At 38.2% G+C, this 18,913-nt stretch overlaps 1 protein-coding gene across 1 annotated transcript in view; it reads left to right on the top strand.

Annotated features, from left to right (window-relative positions):
* LOC148673081 (uncharacterized) overlaps positions 1–17,109 on the top strand; it is a 45,688-nt gene extending 28,579 nt beyond the window's left edge. The window contains exon 3 of the mRNA XM_088627275.1: positions 14,943–17,109. Coding sequence (XP_088483401.1) covers positions 14,943–16,870 — 1,928 coding nt within the window. The 3' untranslated portion in view covers positions 16,871–17,109. The remainder of the gene's footprint in view (positions 1–14,942) is intronic.
* Positions 17,110–18,913: the final 1,804 nt, after the last annotated feature.

Here is an 18,913-nt window from a genome sequence, read left to right as displayed (position 1 = left end):
TCTATCGTAGTCATATGTTCTGGTTATTTTCAAATGATTCAAAGTTTAACCATAAAAATGCCCAGACAGGGCTTTATCTGTAAAGGTACATATCAGCTGTCTTAGTTAACAATGGACATGCACATTGATACTTATAAAATTGTCTGTGTAGGCAAATATAGTCCATTAAACAGTATGGGTTCTGTTCTGACTTAATTCACACTTAAGAAAAGTGTGTTTATATGCTGTGTGAAGCAACCTCAAGCATTATTACCTCATATTTACAGGAGCACATGAGAAGGATTGTTGGGTTTTGACTAAAATATATACTCCCCCAAGTATATACCTTTGTTTTCATTCTGAAATTTTATAGGAAAAACAACCTTTTGTTCTGCATAAACTAAGCAACATGAAAAGTGGAATAAGCCATACTCGTTTTGTGCTTGGTTTCATCCAAGCAGCGATCAGCTACTAAATGGCAGCAATTGTGTTTCTATTCTTCTACATATTTTGTAAAAGGGCAGTCAATGAAAACAAGATGGCGGTTTATCTTTGCACCAAATTCCCCCAAAAGCACAGGGCAATATATAGTAGAGTATACCAACAGCTGAGGTATATTTTTGGTAATTATCTTTACAAATTGGGTGTTATGATTATTTATTTTGCTAATCTAATGATTGATTAATCCACTCAGTCATTTGCTGATTTTCTCTATTTTCGTAATCATCAAATTTGTAACAATATTCATGAACAAGATGGAAGCAAATGAGATCTCCCGATCTCACCTTGATAGCATGACAGAGGTGGTTTGAAAGATCCTGAAAGAATTTTGTCTTATGTTCTCTATAAGATTGACTATAAACAATAAGGGACTGTTTGGCCCATCTAGCATGTTTAGTACGTAGTAGTCTAACATTCCAAGGATCTTATCCAGCCATTTCGTGAGAAAAAACAGTGTTTCAGTTTCAACAGCATGGCTGGGTAGCTTCTTCCATAATCACACAACTCTCTGAGTAAAGAAAGGTATCTGCTTTAAAAGCACTTTCATGTAGTTTTCACTTTGAACTTCCCTGTGATTTGTGATTCACTGTTCATTTGGAAGAAATCCATCTGGAATCCAGATCGCAATATCTTCCCTATAATGTGGTGAACAAAAGTTCTAAATGAGGTCTTACTAGTGTTTTCTGCAGTTTTTACACAACTGTCATTTGATTTGAATTATATGCTTTTAACTACATATCCTAGCATTTTGTTTGCTTTCCTTCCCCACATTGTTTAGAAGAATGCACGTCAACATGAACACCTACAGGTAAGTCATTTTATTTTTAAGTAGCCTCTTCAAGCTCAGCATTTACCGTTTTGTATTCATAATTTATAACCAGTGTATCCGCTAATGTTACATTCCTCTCCATCATTCTCAGTTAGCCAGTTTTCAGTGATTCCAGTAACATCATAATTGCTTGCTAATGTGGTAGCCTCTATCTCATCTAATTTGTTTCTGATTCTCCTCACATTTAAGCATTTATTTACCTGATCATTTATTTTTTTGTTTTTTTCGCCCCTTCCATTCTGGTCTAAATGTTTCAGGATTTAGCATTCTAGTTCTGGATTTCTTGGCTGATTCTTTTGCAAAATTTGGTGTTTAGTTCATATACAGTAGATGAATCTGTCACAATGGTACAGATAGTAGGGTTTCCAGTGTCCTAGAAAGCTGGAGCCTTTTTCTGCACACCATATCCTCATTAGAGGGCTGTACTGATGGACTAACATTAATAATTGTTTATCTTTATACATATTCAATGATGAATGATGTATTGCTTGCAGAGTTCAGGGCTGATGGCACTATAAGACGAAAAGAAGCCTTCTTCTGCACAAATTGGTTTCATCCCAGTAACCATGGCAACTCTGCAAACCTGGTAAAAGAAAAGATTATTACAAGAAAAAGCAGTTGTGGTAGAACAGGTTTAATTAGATGGATAGGGATCCAGCACTGCATGTTAGTTAAACGTGGGTTTGAGAGTTGTGAGCTGTAATGTATAAATGAATAGCTATATTCTTTTTTATAGTTTTTTTGTGCTAAAAACTTTACTTTCTTCCTTTGCTTTTATTGTTGATATCTGAGCAGTTGCGTTTTCCAATTGAAATGTGTGCTTTGCTTGCTCCATTGAAAATCCAGAGCCAATCCCATAAGAAGCACAGGGTGCTAGACTGAATGCCAGTGTGTCAAAGTAACACACACATGGAAAATGTAGAGACAGCAGTTAAAACAAACAGATCCTCTGAAGATGGGAGGAAACCTGATAAAAAAGAGCATGCAAACTCCACCCATGAAGTGCTAACCATCACAACAATGTATCAACACCCTTGTTTAGTAATTTCAGACAAATTGTGATGAGCTCTGTCATTTCACTCTAAGTTTTTCTGTGAAAGTATTTCATAGCTTCAAATTGTACTAGTTTTTCCACCAAGGCACAACTGTACTGGGCTTGTGTTCAGTTTCTAAATCTGTATGGTCTTGTCCTAAATAAGCAAATAAACCTAAGAAAGTAACTGCATTATTCAATATTTAGATTTTTAATATGTGGCTAAAATGAAAAGCAATTTGGAGTGTGTGATAATCAATAAAATCATTCAGAAAGCTTGCCTAAAAAGAAGATATATGATAAATTTGGAGTTTTTTCTCATCTTTACTGTTCTATGTGAACTTTTAATAGGCAGACATTAATCAAATTTGTTTCTGAATTAAATCACTAGACAGCTCATTAAGGATTGTATGTATCTAAGTGCAGTGGAACTAAAAAATAATAGTTATTAATTTCCAGCAGTCAGTTAAAGAAATAGAAACTCTAAAGTTTTCCAGGGTTAAAACTCTTAATTGAATAACCAATATCTAATAACCAATAAAATATATTTATTCTCTTAATATAGGTACTGTCAGTATTACTGAAAAACATATTTTCATATAACATATAAGTTTTACATTTTTCTAAAAATACATTCTTAATTCCTAAAATATAATATTTTTGTTTCATTTTCCCATTTATCCGTCCATTTTCTAACCACTTCATCCAATTCAGGGTCACAGGGGAGCTGGAGCCTATCCAGCCAGCATTTTCATGTACTGCAAATTCAATTATTCATACTCATAATAACAACTGAAATAAGGTAAAAGCAAAGCATAGAGCAAATGCTGATTCATTACATTGGAGTAATCAACGGAGGACGAAGAAGCAACTTTTCAAGTCAGTTATAACACACTGGCCATTACAATTCTGAGCACAGCACAAAGCTGACTATCTGCTGTGGCTTCAGGTGATCAGCTTTTGCAGTTCTGCAGTCATGACAGCAAGATCATGACTATAAAATCAATGTCATTTCCTGGAACCGTCTCTGAACTTTCTCGATGGCACAATAACACAAAGACTTTTTTTAGTTGAATCTTTTTGAAGTGTGGTGTATTCGTTGTCATACAGTGTACACATTATTATTTCCCCTTTAGTACTTCAAAGTAAGACAGGAAGTTACTGAGACTGAGACAGGAAGTAAATCAGATTTTAGTGGAAGTGCTTTTACTAGATGTGGATTACTGTGTAATGTTTTCTCATTTACATTTTGGTTCAAAATAAACTATTGGAACTTTGCAAAAGAGTTAAAGATAAGGTTTCCAATTTTTCTACTTGCTTCTTCACATGCAAATTTCATTAATAGTCTTACAACAGATTCAAACTAGAAGGATATACATTCTGAAGAAGTCACATTTATAGCTAATCATAGCAGAATTATATAAGCTCTACTATAATTATCTTCTCCCTTATCTTGCTGTAGCATTGATGCACTGGTTCTTGGTTTTCCTCTGTCATTGTGTTGTTATATTGGGAACGTGCTGTAAAATGAATTTCCCCAAATGGGACAATAAAGCTTGAAATGGAATTATATCTTTTACAGGTCATATTTTTTGTTTAGAGAATCAGTTTAACACAGATCCTCTCTCCAACACGATTTTTAAAGTTTGATTTGTGATTTTTTTTCTCTCTGCTGCCTAACATATACAGTATTATATAATATAACACCATGAATATTTTGGCTAACAAATCAATATATATTTGAATTTCAACTGATAATAAATTCACTAATCGGAGGCATGTTGGCACAATGGTTAGCATTTCTACCTTGCAGCGCTGAGGCCTTGGGTTTATTTCTGTGCCTGGGGTACTATCTATGTAGAGTTTGTATGTTCTCCCCATTAATTCCTCCAGGTACTATGTCTTTCTCCAGCAGTCAGAAAATATACTGGTACCTGTAGGTTAATTTGCTTCTGGGAAAAGTTTTTTTCTGTCTTTATTCAAGTTAATTCTGCATTTATTAAGCTTGGTATTTGTTTTTGCTTGTTATCTAATTGTTCAATTGCACAAAATAATATGTCAAGCAATAATTTAGAAACAGCAAAATAACTTGTTTCTTCAGATTGTTTGCACCTTAGAATTGGCTAAATTGCCATTACATTAACAATGAATTAAATGCATGAGGCCATTGAGGTGGGTGGTTTACAAGATTGGCTTTCTGGGTGAGTACATCTACAAAAACATTTTCCTCTGCAAACACTGTCAGCTAGTTGGAAACATTGGGCATAAAGATTTTGCAAACTGGATGAACAAGCTAGCATACCCTTTAGGGATATTGTGTACGCACCATGAGCAGAGCTGAAGTAGGCTCCAAACAAGAAAAAAATGACACATGTCTGACTGCCTCAGCTGCAAGGAATGGCATTCTCCTGAGATAAATTACTACTTCCACACCTTATTGGATCTTAAAGTTTTCGGAATTGGAGGGAAATGGGAAGACTGAATGGTCCCAGTCACCCAGGAGCCACCTTCCTGTAGTAAAAGGCAGGCTGGGATAGTAGGGGGACTCAATTATTGTTGTAAACTGTATAGTGTACATGAGCAAAAGAATCCTATATGTTGCGTTACCCAGGTTGTACAGTAGATCTCAGTGAATGAATGGGTAGGTTTCTGGCCACAGGAGACGCATTTAAGGATATACAGTGGCTTATGAACCTAGGGGAAGAACATCTAAAGTTGCTTTATCCGGATATCTACTAGTGTCAAGTACAAACCCAGGGAAGCACACTGAAATAAGGAAATTTAACATACTGTAACTGGAAGCAGAGAAAAGGGATTTAGGGTTATAAGATATGCACTTAAGTTCAAGTTCAAGTTTATTGTCATTATACTCATATACAGGTGTATGGTATAACGACATGCTATTTAGCTAGCTCTCGGACATAAGTAGTACAAAGAAAAAAACAACAATTCAATTGTATAACAAAAGAAGGACAGAGACAACAGGCAGTGTGCAAAAACAACAACAGGCAATGTGAAAAAACAACAAAAAGGTAACAGGTTATATGCAAAAACATGCATCAACAGAATGAAATAAAGGGATAGAAATTATGGGGAGTGAGCTCTAGAGGTAGATTTTCAATGTGTGTTTGGGTTTTTGGTAAGAAAGAAGGCACTGTGAGGTTCAGATCATAGGTGAGAGGTGAGGTGAGAGTGAGAGAGGCTGGGAGTTTAATAGTTTGATAGTGCAGGGGTAAAAACTGTCTCTGAGTCTGGTAGTCCGGGCCCGAATGCTCCGGTACCGTTTTCCAGATGGTAGCGGATCATACAGTCTGTAGCTGGGGTGTGTGGGGTCTTTGATTATGCTTAGAGCTTTCCTCAAGCACCGTCTATCATAAATGTCCTGTATAGATGGGAGGACAACCCCAGTGATGGACTGGGCAGTTTTCACCACCCGCGGTAGGGCTTTGCGGTCAGTAGTACTGCAGTTGCCATACCACACTGTGATGCAGCCTGTCAGTGTGCTTTCTGTAGTGCATCTGTAAAAGTTAGTGAGGATCTGGGGACATATCTTAGCCTTCTTCAACCATCTTAGGAAGTACAGGCGCTGTTGCGCTTTCTTGATCAGACAAGTGGCGTTGAGAGACCATGTGAGGTCCTCGGTGATATGGACGCCAAGGAATTTAAAGTTACTGACCCTTTCCACTTCAGTCCCTTGATGTGGATAGGGGCATGTCCAATTTGCAGTTTACTGAAATCAACGATAAGCTCCTTGGTTTTGCTGACGTTGGGGGTGAGGTTGTTGTCATCACAGCATGTTGTAAGGAGATTGACCTCCTCCCTGTAGGCCCTCTCATCATTGTCTGTGATCAGACCTACAACTGTGGTGTCATCGGCAAACTTGATGATGGAGTTGGTGTTGTGTTTGGTCTTACAGTCGTGGGTATAGACGGAGTAGAGCAATGGACTAAGCACACACCCCTGGGGGACCCCAGTGTTCAGAGTTAGTGTGCCGGCGGTGTGGTTTCCAAGCCTGACAGCCTGAGGTCTGCCTGTCAGAAAGTCCTGAATCCAGTTGCAGAGGGTGGTGTTGAGACGAAGTGCACTGAGTTTCTTGACTAGTTTCTCTGGGAGGACAGTGTTAAAAGCTGAGCCGAAGTCGATGAATAGTAGTCTTGCGTATGTGTTCTTTTTGTCCAGATGTGATAGGGCAGTGTGTATGGCAATGCGTCATCTGTGGATCTGTTGGACCGGTAGGAAAACTGGTACGGGTCCAGTGTGTTTGGAATCGTGTCCTTAATTTGCTTCATGACCAGCCTCTCGAAGCACTTCAGGATGACAGGTGTTAGTGCCACTGGTCGGTAGTCATTAAGACATGTCACTGTGGTCTTCTTTGGTATTGGGATGATGGTGGTTGTCTTGAAGCAGGTGGGGACTACGGCTTGGGCCAGAGACAAGTTGAAAATGTCTGTGAATACACCCGCCAGTTGATTGGTGCAGGCTCTGAGGACGCGACTGGGTATGATCAAGTAACTTTGTAAGATAAGATGGGCACTTCGGGGAAAAACGGGACTTGTACAAGTTGAACTGGTTGCTTTGCTAAAAGAGGGACACTAATGGGTTAAAGTTCTTGCACTTCCGATTAAAGCCTAGAATGTACTTTCACAAAATGAGAAACACACATCCATCATTGCTCAGCTTTTGTCTGTGATGCTTCTGCATAACAGCTCCTCATTACATATGGGTGGTATTAATTACACATAATAAGGAAAGAATTATTGCTGCTTATTCCGGTGATTATTGTGTCAACAACCTATTACATGCATGTACTACGAAGTGAAGTCATTCATCTGGAACAGGCATTAATGTGTTTCCTTGTGTCAAGAAAGAAAAACATTTCATTTAAGTAATTGCTTCACTTCTTGCCATGTTTATTAGTGTTGCTTCTTTTTATCACATAGAAAAGCAGAACAGACAGTTCAGACTCAGAAAGCCAGATTTAGGGACACAGCAGGACAGAATGGGGTGTATTAATATTTTCATTGCATTATTAAATCATGTAATAGTGCGCATGACAAACACAAATGTATGGCTTGTAATCTTTATTAAGCCTCTAGGCCATTTGTGTTCATGTAGCAGGACATGGAATGTGTAATGTCAAAATATGAATGCAAATGAGTAATGCATTAGAAGTGCAGTACATCATGTCAGGAGAAAATCTGCTAATATTTTCTCTCAGTCCGCAAACCCAGAGGGATTTTGAATTCAGTACATAACCTTCCTTGTCTGCATTATTAGCTAACTGCTTTTGTGCAGATAACCACACGCATCTACAAACAGGCTGCTGTCCCCTAATAATACCTCCACAAGGTGCAATGTATACCATAATTTACAAGAACCCCTGTTGTGAGTGAGTAGGAGTGGTTTTAATCCCATTACATCCTCAGCAGGAAACTACAAGCAAATGGCTTGCCTCATCACCAGCCATATAAAAATCTTAAGACTTGTAATGTGCTTTATCGTAAAAACTAACAAAGAAAAACAATAAGGTTGCTGTTCTTATAGGACAAATAGTCCAAGTGCCTCATAATCCTATAACTGCTGCTTTAAAGAGTTTTTTTGTGTGATTTCAATATCAAACAGTATATTATCCATCCCCAGTAGTAATTTCATATCATAGTAAATTCTCCTTTAAATTAGTCAGATTTTTTTCACATGTCTTGGATTCCACTTGCCTACTGAAGGACAGAGACACACTTTGCAGAGAAAAAAAGCCTCCTTTAGCATCCAAAACAATATTTTTTCCTTTTTTGTGTTGACGTGGAATTCAGCCCTCCTTCAGGAAATGGTCAGTGTTTCATAACTTCAATTTTTTTTTCGACTTCAGAGTCTTCAATTATTGTTTACAGTATACCAGTTTGGAATATTCAATTTGCTTATCAGCTCACAGGATGCTGCTCATACCCACACAGGCAGAATGAAGAAGTACAAACAGGCACCTCTGCCTCGCCCACCCATCAAGTGAATGTTTTTTAACAGACCGCAGACACCGAAGTGATGTACAAGACATTCAGCACTGAGAGGCAGAGAGGCGTTGCCCTCACTGACCTCACCATGAACCTGCACAATTCCGACTAACCCCAGCTCTACATCTCAATATTATAGATTTGTAAATATATAGGTTATATATAATGAACATTTCAAAACTGGTTTGATTACAAATGAGCAACAAACTATATCTTTAAAAGCAGAATAAAGCATTTTTCTTGGTGCTTGTAAGATGCGGAACCAAGGGTATAAACTATCCTAGCATATGTTGAAAATGAAAACTTTAAGTACAGTAGCTGTTAATTTAATGAGGCAATTTAATTCATCCATTATTTTCTAACCTCTTCTTCCAATTAGGGTCGTGGAGTAACCGAAGCCTATCCTAGCAATCAACTGGCACAAGGCAGGATACACCATGGACGGGACTGAAACTATTGATTGCTTTAGAGCAGTCTCATTGAGTTTAAGTGTTTAATGTTCCTCAAAACAGTGTTGGTACATTCTGAGTTTACTGAAAGTGCATAGGTTCTACTAAAAGGTGAATTAGTAGGCTGAATTTAAATAAATTCTATTAGTCACAATAGCATACAGTATATAATCTAGGACAATTAAAAAAGTTATTTCCAATTTGCACAACAACAATGCTTAAATATCTCTCAGGTGTGATACAACAGCTAATCCAAAAGAAACTTTTCGAACATCAAACAGTTCCTCAAGTTAAGCCAGGTCCCAACAAAAGGTGCCCAGGCATACTGATCCACAAAGGAAAGACAGTAGTATATGTGTTCCACCGTGGTTCACTGAGTACATTATTTGCTTTTTAAATATGGAGTCTTTTAGAGGGAAGCATTCATTTTCACCTCTTGGGGGTGAGTAAGTCTTTGCATGCTGCACTTAGTACAACAGTATTTCTATTTGTTTTTCCTTATGCAACACTGGCAACAAATGGCTTCCTAAGACAACATTAAATTAATTAAAATTAAAGAATTAATAAATAGTTTTATACTGTAGGTTTACAGTGTTAAAGTTAGAACTATTTATGGATAAGCTATTTTGATTTGTAGATACAGTGAGATCAGTGTTGTTCTGTGGCAGGCATAGCTAGGTGTCATAGTTATTAGTTTTGTTGTCAAAAGCAAGCTGTTAAAGTTTATTTTGTGGATGATGTAGTCTCTGAGGTAACCCAGGCAGAAGTAAGGTGAAACGAATACCCTTCAATATGTTGTTTGTTGGTCACTAGACTGAAGGAGTATTTGTTTCCACGTGTGGGCAGCTCATTGGTTCATCTTTTGATTCAAATAAGAACACTGTTTAAAGCTGCATTTGGAAGCAACTATTATGTGTTGTCAGACCAGGACTATTGAAATATCCTACACCATAATCCTCGGTGGAACATTTGATATACACTATAACCTTTTGATTTTGCTAGGTTCAATTTCTCTTTTTCAAGGACTATGAGGATAGAGATTGAGTAGAGATCACACATTTCATCATATTGCACCATAGTATCAAGGAAAGCATGGTAGATAAAACATTTCCCAGTTGGATAAGTAATGTTTAGATATATTTCCAGATTATTTTACATTTAGATCAAATTATATTTTTATCTCAGTTGTCACTTAAAATTAATTCACAAAATGAAAATTTCTTTCACCTTTTAGTGAAAAAGCATTAGAAGAGACACAGATCTGTGAGTAAGCAGATACTGTACAACATATTTTATTTTCTGATCCTATTTCTCTTCTACCTTTAAGTAAAGGAACTGGAATCAATCTATGTATAATCTATGGTGAGTAAAATGCAAAGATATTTTGTCAGAAATTACTTAACATTGTATCACATTATCAGATTATGGATAATGAGGCCTAATAGCATAAAGGATCTGAGAGCTAGTGGGAAAAAAAAACAATTCTTAAACATTTAAGTGTAAGAAGTTGAGGAGGGCTGCTGATTCTTAAAGTTTAATTGATAGCATTGTTAAGGCAGAAAAGGATGTTCCAGAGCTTATTTCTGCATTTGAGAGACTGTTTCAGATTTCAGCAATAGATGGTCGTGATCCCTCAGAGGGTACTGCAGCAGACCCACAAAAACAGTTGTGCTGATCCATCTTTGGATAATGCATCTCAGCTGAAATGACATAATGCGCTAAAAGGAGAGGGTGATGTAATGCGTGTCTTAAAATGCAGAGGAAATTTCTGGTACAAAGTCACTATGCGGAAAGATGAAAGAGTCACCTCCCAGATACATGAAAAAGTGTAACTTTTCCTAAGGCGTTTTCCTAAGTTCTTCTTGTATTTTCTTTCAAGCTACCTGATGGTCATTTGATGGTTAGCTTAAAAAAACTAAGTGAAAAGTATCAAATTACACCATCAATATTGATTGTATCAATGTGACCTTGAGATAACTTTTATTTATCATTTGTATTTGTGATTGTGTTTATTCCTGGTTTTAGATATCTATATATGTTTAAAAAAACCTAACTGATGCAGTTTACATTAATTAACTTCCCACTGATATTGGTAAATGAGATGATATACTGTATCAATAAAAAAAGAGAATATACTTACAGTAATGTGTATATAATACAGTGTTAACAGGTTTTCAGTGGTTGTCTCTTTATATATGTGTATGTCTTTACACCCACACATAGGCTGAATACATAATGGATAAATGTCAAAGACAAAATGAAATATTACTTTTGCACATTTAAAAGAAGAGCTGGTAGGATTGCAAATCATTGCTAGAACACAAAGTGATATAGGGGAGTCACCACAGGTTTCTAAAGATGCTTTACTGGTGATGACCTTCCAGTAGCCCAATTTGCATCTTAAACCAAAAAGCATTCAGGACATGGCTCACCAAAGAGAAAACCGGAAAACTGCAAAAAAATGTTTGTGGAAAACTGCAAAAAATGTAAGATTTTCCAGGCAAATATCAATAAATAAAGATAAAAACTGGAATCAGTATAGTTTCTATAGTACATGTCGTAAACAATTTATTTATTTACTTATTTAAGCAGTATATTTATTAACTTTCTCACTGCATTTTTAATTTAGAATAGGTATTAAAACAGGCTTAATTGTCTGCTAACACAGAGGATACACAGTTAAACCTTGCATCTCTGCTCTGGAGAATTTTTTCTCTAATTCTATCCACCATTACGTGGCAGCACTGGACTCAGCAACATAACTACGAAGGTGCCCATGTGCTACGGTTGCTACTGAAAACTGACAGCAGACTCCGTAAGATTTTATGCTTGTGTCTTGATTCAACAGGAAATACAGAAGCATTTCTTCTGATACATAGTATTGTGAGTCAAAGTTAAAGTTTCTGTGTTATAAGAGAAGATCAGTTTAGCTGTTAGTTTGATGGTGTTCATTTCTGTTGGAAGTTAGAAATCAATAACCTTCTTTTCTGTTTTAGTTTTCTTTTTTTCTAGTTAATTATGTCTCTGTATACACAATATGACACATACTGTATAAACACTGTTTACTGAAAACAACCCCTTTGATTTTCAGTTTAAAAATCCCATCCTCAATGTGGCTTCTATTGCCTTTGATTAATAATTGCCTGCAGTTAAACCAACAAAGAAAAAGGTGGAAGTATTCTATTATACCAAAGTTTGTTTTTATTTACTTCAACAATTCATTGGAGCTGAAAGCATTTCCTACTTTGAGCTTCACAAATATACAGTACGGCATATAAAATAATTGTATTCTATAAGCTATATTGAAATTGTTTGAAATTTCAATGTTTGAATGTTTAAAATTTGAATGTAATTAAAATATTGACAATAAGAGAGGACTAACCGACGAACACTTATTTAGAGAGAATCTTGGAGAAGAACAAAGAGGTTTAAAAGTTACTTTTAAGAGATTTCCTAGCAGAATATTTTCCCTAGTTCTCACTACATGGGTGTAATGTGAAAACCTATCAGCTTCACTAATAAAAATTTCAGTGTCTATATTTAGGGGCAGACATCCTACACAGGGTCAAATTGTTTTAGTCAGCCAGGAACTGGAAGAAAAGGTCATGAGTCTAGTGTGACCTCAGCACCACAGCTAAGCAAAGAGATTTGCAATTTGACTTGTATCATTCTTAAATGACCATTTTTCTTGTTCTTAAACATATTAAAAGCAATTTTTAATCTTATCTTATTTCATTCATAGCCCACATATCAATCTTTGAGAATTATGCATTCCTCTGTGATCTTTGCAAGATCACAATATAACAAGAAAATTCTGTACTAGAGCAGCATTGTTTGTATAATAACAAAGACAAGATATGACTAGAAACATCTAACAGACACAGTGCTACAGTATTTATACAATGTATCCATTAGAATGGAGTTTTCAAGCATAATGCAACATACAGTATACAGTAAGAGTACATTTTATTTTGTGGAATAGGATAAGGCCCAGAATGTATCTGAAGGCCAGTCTGGGCTTTTGAAAAATACAATAGCATTATAGGGAAGTCCAAAGTTCATTTCTGCATTCTTTTTGTTTATTTTCAGTCTGATTTGTCAGTTTTTAATAAATCAAAACTAAAAACCCTTCATAAATAACTAGGAAAGAAAAAACATTTGAGGAGTCTATGTCAAAAACACCATCTTATCCTATCTCAGCTGAAGAAAAGTCTTATCGGTTTTATAGAAAGGGTTATATGCTTATACAGGCACCAGTCTTAAATATATACAGTATATGTATAGTCTTGTTATAAAGGTAGTGATAGTCTCTGCTTCTACATTACCTTGAAAACTATTTTTGAAAAATTTTCCCTTTGTCTTTCAGTTCATAATTTATTATTTTTAAAGCTTAAGATCTAGGAAAGAGAGTTATCTGCAGTAACTTTATCCTTGTCTTTATTTAGTTGGCTCTAGCTCTTCATGTCTTTCATTCTGTAGTTTAAGGATGTGCCTTTTCGACCCTGGTAAAGATAAACCAGGTTTCTCTTCTGTGTACTTTTGCTAGAACCATGATCAAGCCATATAGTTCTTCCACCAGGAAAGCTTAAGATGAATTGCATTGAAATCAACTGCTCTAAAGAAATCTAATTACACTGAAGCACTTCAGAAAACACAAGTGCTTCTGAAACACTTCTTCAGTCCCTATCATCCATTGTGCAACACTGATTAAACTGTTTAAGTGTTTGACATGAAAAGGGTAAGGGCTCTGGGCTTGCTGTTGGAAAATTGTAGGTAAAAAATCCAGGTATTGTACAAAGAGCATTGCTGTTGTACCTTTGAGCAATATACTATATTTCATTCAGACTACAGTACATCATTAAAATACTCTGTAAATGGTTACTGATATAAATTACTTGGCATAAATGCATCAGAGATTTCTTAATCTCTCCAATACTGGGTCGTGGTGGAGCCGAAGCCTAACCTCTCAAGCAACAGGTGTGAGGCAAGATACACCATTGACATGACGACAGTCCATCACAGATTTTCACAGAATCCAATTAACCCATCAGTATGTTTTGGACTGTTGGGAGGAAACTGGAGCAGAAATTAATCAATTAAGGAACTGGATTTGACCAGTGGTAAGTGTCAACTTTCTGTTGATCTTATACCTGAAACTCTAATAGCTTTGTGAGTCAACTTGCTGTTGATTTTCTGCCTAATAGCTTTTTGATTCATTCATCTTTCCCTGTGATAATGCTTGTCCCCACAGGACAAGGCTTTCTCTATAAATCTGGGATCAAAATTATGCACTGTCGCAAGTGCTTTGTGATATCTTAGCCTAACTTTGAACTCTTACTAGTACTGGGGTACTGTATATATAGCAGTAGGAAACAAAATTCATCTTTGTACAATGTGTCTTCAGGTGTGTGTCACAAATGTTGCATTTTTGAATTCATATTATTTGATCGATTATGTAGGGGTACCTGACAAGCATGATATTTGCACTTTCTTGTCAGAAATATATATACAAATGACTGTGCAACTAAATCACAAAGAATAAACCTAAGTGTAGCCCTCATGTTGAATTGGGTAAAACATACAGTATGGGTTTCAGTGTGCATAAATCAATTGAAGAATGGTGACTGGCAAAAAGATTCCTTTTGAGTCCTTTTAATTATTCACAATTTCTCACAAGATTTCTCTCTTTAATTCTTACATTTTCTATCTATCCATCCATTTTCTCACTGCTTTATCCAATACAGGGTCACAGGGGAACCAGAGCCAATCCTGGCAAGCAATGGGCGCAATCTGGTCCATCTCAAGGCTCACACAGACACCAGCATGATGTCTTTAAACCATCAACACCCCGGACACCCTCACCAACCCTAACCTTGTTGTCACCATACCTTCTGACCTTTCCCTCTCACAGGATGAGCGATCCCTCCTCAGCAAAGGGCTCAGTTTTGTACCAGTTCCCAGGAAGCTGGACATCCCCCAGACCAATGTCGACCTTAACCGCTTTTACCGCAGGATCCGTCTCAGAGCACATTTTGCCGACAATTCCTCTTCACAGGCAGCTGATAACAACCCGGTTATTGATGTCATTAACAACATTAATCCCAAACAGAGCTGTTGGACTCCCTCCTCTGGCCGTTTTCCACCAGTTGATTATTTCATCAACCAATGCACTAATCAAGTTCCCAAGGCACTCTCTATACCCAGTAAACATAGGTCTAACCTCACCCAAGGAGAAAATCAGGCGCTCCAGTCTCTCCGCAACAGGGATGATATCGTCATCAAACCAGCGGACAAAGGAGGTGCTGTTGTGGTGTGGCGTAAAGATCTATATATCTTTGAAGCCTCTAGACAACTAACTGACACTTCTGCCTACCTCCCTCTCCAACAGGACCCTACCACTGACTACCAAAAGGAAGTGGTATCCACCATTTCCCTTCTTATCAGCAGCAACGAGCTCCCCCAGGAGGCGAACCGGCTCATCATGGAACACCCACAGGTATCTCAATTTTACCTCCTCCCCAAAATCCACAAACCGGACACCCCTGGACGCCCCATCGTATCAGCATGTAACTGTCCAACTACTTACATCTCAGCCTTTCTCGACAGCCTCATGAGACCGCTGGTTGAAGATCTTCCCTCATACATCAAAGACACCAACCACGCGCTCCAACTTTTCAATGATTTCCAATTTCAGGGTACCGAATGCCACATTTTTACCATGGACATCACATCTCTGTACACCGTCATTCCCCATAATGACGGCCTTACAGCCCTCAAGCACACGCTGGACAAGCGCACAGTGCTTGATCCACCCACCCACACCCTGGTACGCCTTGCAGAACTGGTCCTCACACTGAACGCATTCTCTTTCAATAATCTTTTTTACCAACAGGTCAGTGGAGTTGCCATGGGCACCAGAATGGGACCCAGCTATGCCAACATTTTTGTCGGCTGGGTAGAAGAACGCTTCTTCGCTTCCTACACTGGCTATGTCCCTGACCTCTACAAACGATATATCGATGACTGCGTCGGTGCCGCCACATGCTCCAACGATCAGCTTGAATTCTTCCTGCACCATTTCACCAACTTCCACCTGTCCCTCAAATATACGGTTAACATTTCTTCCACCACTCTTCCGTTTCTAGACATCCACTTGTCTATCAACTACCCCCGACTGTCCACTTCAGTTTATTACAAACCCACGGATTCACACAGCTACCTCCTGTACAGCTCATTTCACCCCAACCACACTAAAAACTCTCTTCCTTTTTCACAGTTCCTTAGGTTACGACGATTATGCAGTGACGACATCGACTTCGAAAACCAAGCCCTCGAAATGTACTCATTTTTTATCAACAGAGGATACCCCAGCAGTGTGATTGACAGGACCCTTGCCCGAGCCAAAAACACCCCCCGGACCATCAACCGGATCAGGAACTCCCGCCGTAACAACCGCATTCCTTTGGTGCTTCCTTACCACCCTAACACACTTCCTATCCCCAGGACCATTAACCAGAACTTTTCCATCCTACAGGATGATCCCTCCATTGGGGCCCTCTTTTCTGATCGCCCTATCATCTCATATCGCCGACCACCTAATCTGCGTAACCTCCTTGTCCACAGCTCCCTTGACCGCCCTCAGCAACCATCCACACCAGGCACTTTCCCTTGCAAAAGAGCTCGCTGTATCACCTGCAAGTACACAGCCACCACCACACTCATTCAAGGCCCCTCAGGACAATTCCGGATCACCCAGACAGCATCTTGTACCTCCAGCAACCTTATTTACTGTATCTCTTGCAGTAAATGCTCAGCCATCTACATTGGGGAAACAGGAAGGAGACTCGGAGACCGCTTCAGAGAACACGTCAGGGCTGTGAAGATTAAAGATCTCACCAAGCCCATTGTTTCTCATTTCACCTCTGACGGCCACGACCACTCTAATCTCTCCGTCTGTGTTCTCAAAGACGGTTTTCCGAACTCATACATCAGAAAGACCACAGAAACTAAAATTATTCTGCAGCTAGGATCACACATTCTCCCTTCCCTTAACGACAGATTACTGTTCTTTTAAATTTTCTCCATTCATTGGAAGTTTCATTTCACACCTCTCTGCACCCATTCTGACTTCACACCTCTTGATTGGCCTCTCTTTCTGTCCCCTGCTCCCGCCTCTCACTCCTCCTCCCTCTCAACCTTTGTTCTCCCGCTACTTTACCTTTGCCTACTGCCCTGTCTCTCTCACACCTGAAGAAGGCTCCACGGCCGAAACGTTGTGTTCTCTTTCTTCTTTTTTTCAGCATGGAATAAACCTATTACTTGCGTCTTTAAATTTAGCCTTTAGCAGCTTGATAATTATATATATACTGTATATGCACTGAATGTTACAGTATATATCTCATTGCAGGACTTTCTCTGTTTAAAGATTATACTGTTGGTGTCCCACAGGCCTTTTTTACAGGCGTTTCCTTTCTAACCTCTGGAAACATGACTCATCTCTTGAAATACTCCCTTTTTCCCTTCTCTATATCTAAAACTGTTTATTATCCCCCCTCTCTCTCTGTTGAAAATATTAATTTTCTTTTACTTTTATGAAGGCAAGAGCTATATCACAGTCCAGCAACAGGCTAAAGTTGGTAAAGAAAGTTGACATCATTAAGCTGAAAATCACTCAAGACTCCTCTTCCAATTTTTGTCACTCTGTGCATCACTCAACATGCATAGACCACTGATATTCCTGGGCGGAGAGAGATGTCCTCAGATTCTGCTTGTATCACTAATTCCCCAATTTTATTTTTGATGATTTACTCCTGTCTTCACTCAGGAATTCCCAGTCAGGTAGTGGTAAAGAGACCTCAACCTTCTTATTCATAAAAAGTCTGAAGACATTTTTTATCTCTTTTTGTTTTCCATCCATCCATTATCCAACTCGCATTATCCAGAACAGGGTTGTAGGTAGGAGCCAGAGCCTAACTCAGCAAACGAAATATGCAAGGCAGGATACAATCAGAACAGAATTCCTGTCCATTGCTGGACACACACAGGCACATACACACACTCCTGCCAGATCCAATTTTTAACCTAACAATATGTCTTTGGATTGTGTGAGAAAAGCTGGAAACAACCCACACAAACATGGGGAACTCATACAATCCCACTTTAGCAATGCTAACCACTGTGCCCCTTTTTGTTGTTTTCCTTGAATGCTATTTTTTAATAGAACAGGATTTTTTTTCTAACCTTGGACAGAATTGTTTTTAGCTTCCAGTAAGTGTCTGGGAAATTATTGAAATTGCTCTGAGTTAGTTTACTACTTTAATGCAATTGATTTTTTTGTAACATAAAATTGTCTTTCTTGTACTTTCTGTATTGCTTCTAAGTCATCTACTGCACCTCATTATGAACGTTTGAATCATTATTTTGTGATGGTACTCACCATGAAAATGTACTCAACATCATGAACATTGATTTAATATTTATATATTATTAAACTATATTTACTACTTGAAATCAATATACTTTGTACATTAATAATACATTTTATAGTGATATATATATAAATAATATAAAAGGATTTTAAAACTAGTATTTAACTATCTGACCCAGCATCACAGGACATCGGGCGTCCTTGCACCTGGACAGTGTACCGGTATTTCAAGATATGCACACACAGATCAGGTGGCCATTTAGAGACCCTGTTAACCTGAACAGCATGATTTTGCAATGTGGGAGAAAAGCAGGTTACCAGTGTCACGATTGTAATCCCTCCTCTTAAGGACACTCCGGCTCTTTCACATTTTAGTTGATCATGTGCACCTGCCTCCAATCCAGATCCTCCTTTAAGCCAGATGCTCACTTTATTCCAGGCTCTGCATTGGAAGATGAACATCTGGAAGTCCATCTACCACCAAATCACCCTACGCCCACAGCTTGAGGGCATAGGCCTCCTATTGGCATCCTGACCCAGCTGAGTCCAGGGCTCAGAGCTCCTGGTCCCATTATCCCCATTTTTATTCCCTCTCCCTGCACCGTATCCCATTCCATTTTTTTACTTTGTCTTGTTTTGTCCTGGACCACGCCCCCCCGAGCACCAGTGCACACTTGTCAAACCCCCCCT

This window comes from Lepisosteus platostomus, chromosome 4 (assembly GCF_059453375.1).
Source record: "Lepisosteus platostomus isolate fLepPlt1 chromosome 4, fLepPlt1.hap1, whole genome shotgun sequence".
Lineage (NCBI taxonomy): Eukaryota > Metazoa > Chordata > Actinopteri > Semionotiformes > Lepisosteidae > Lepisosteus > Lepisosteus platostomus.
The sequence above is the reverse complement of the archived record's forward strand: the minus strand, read 5'-3'. Positions and strand labels throughout refer to the sequence as shown.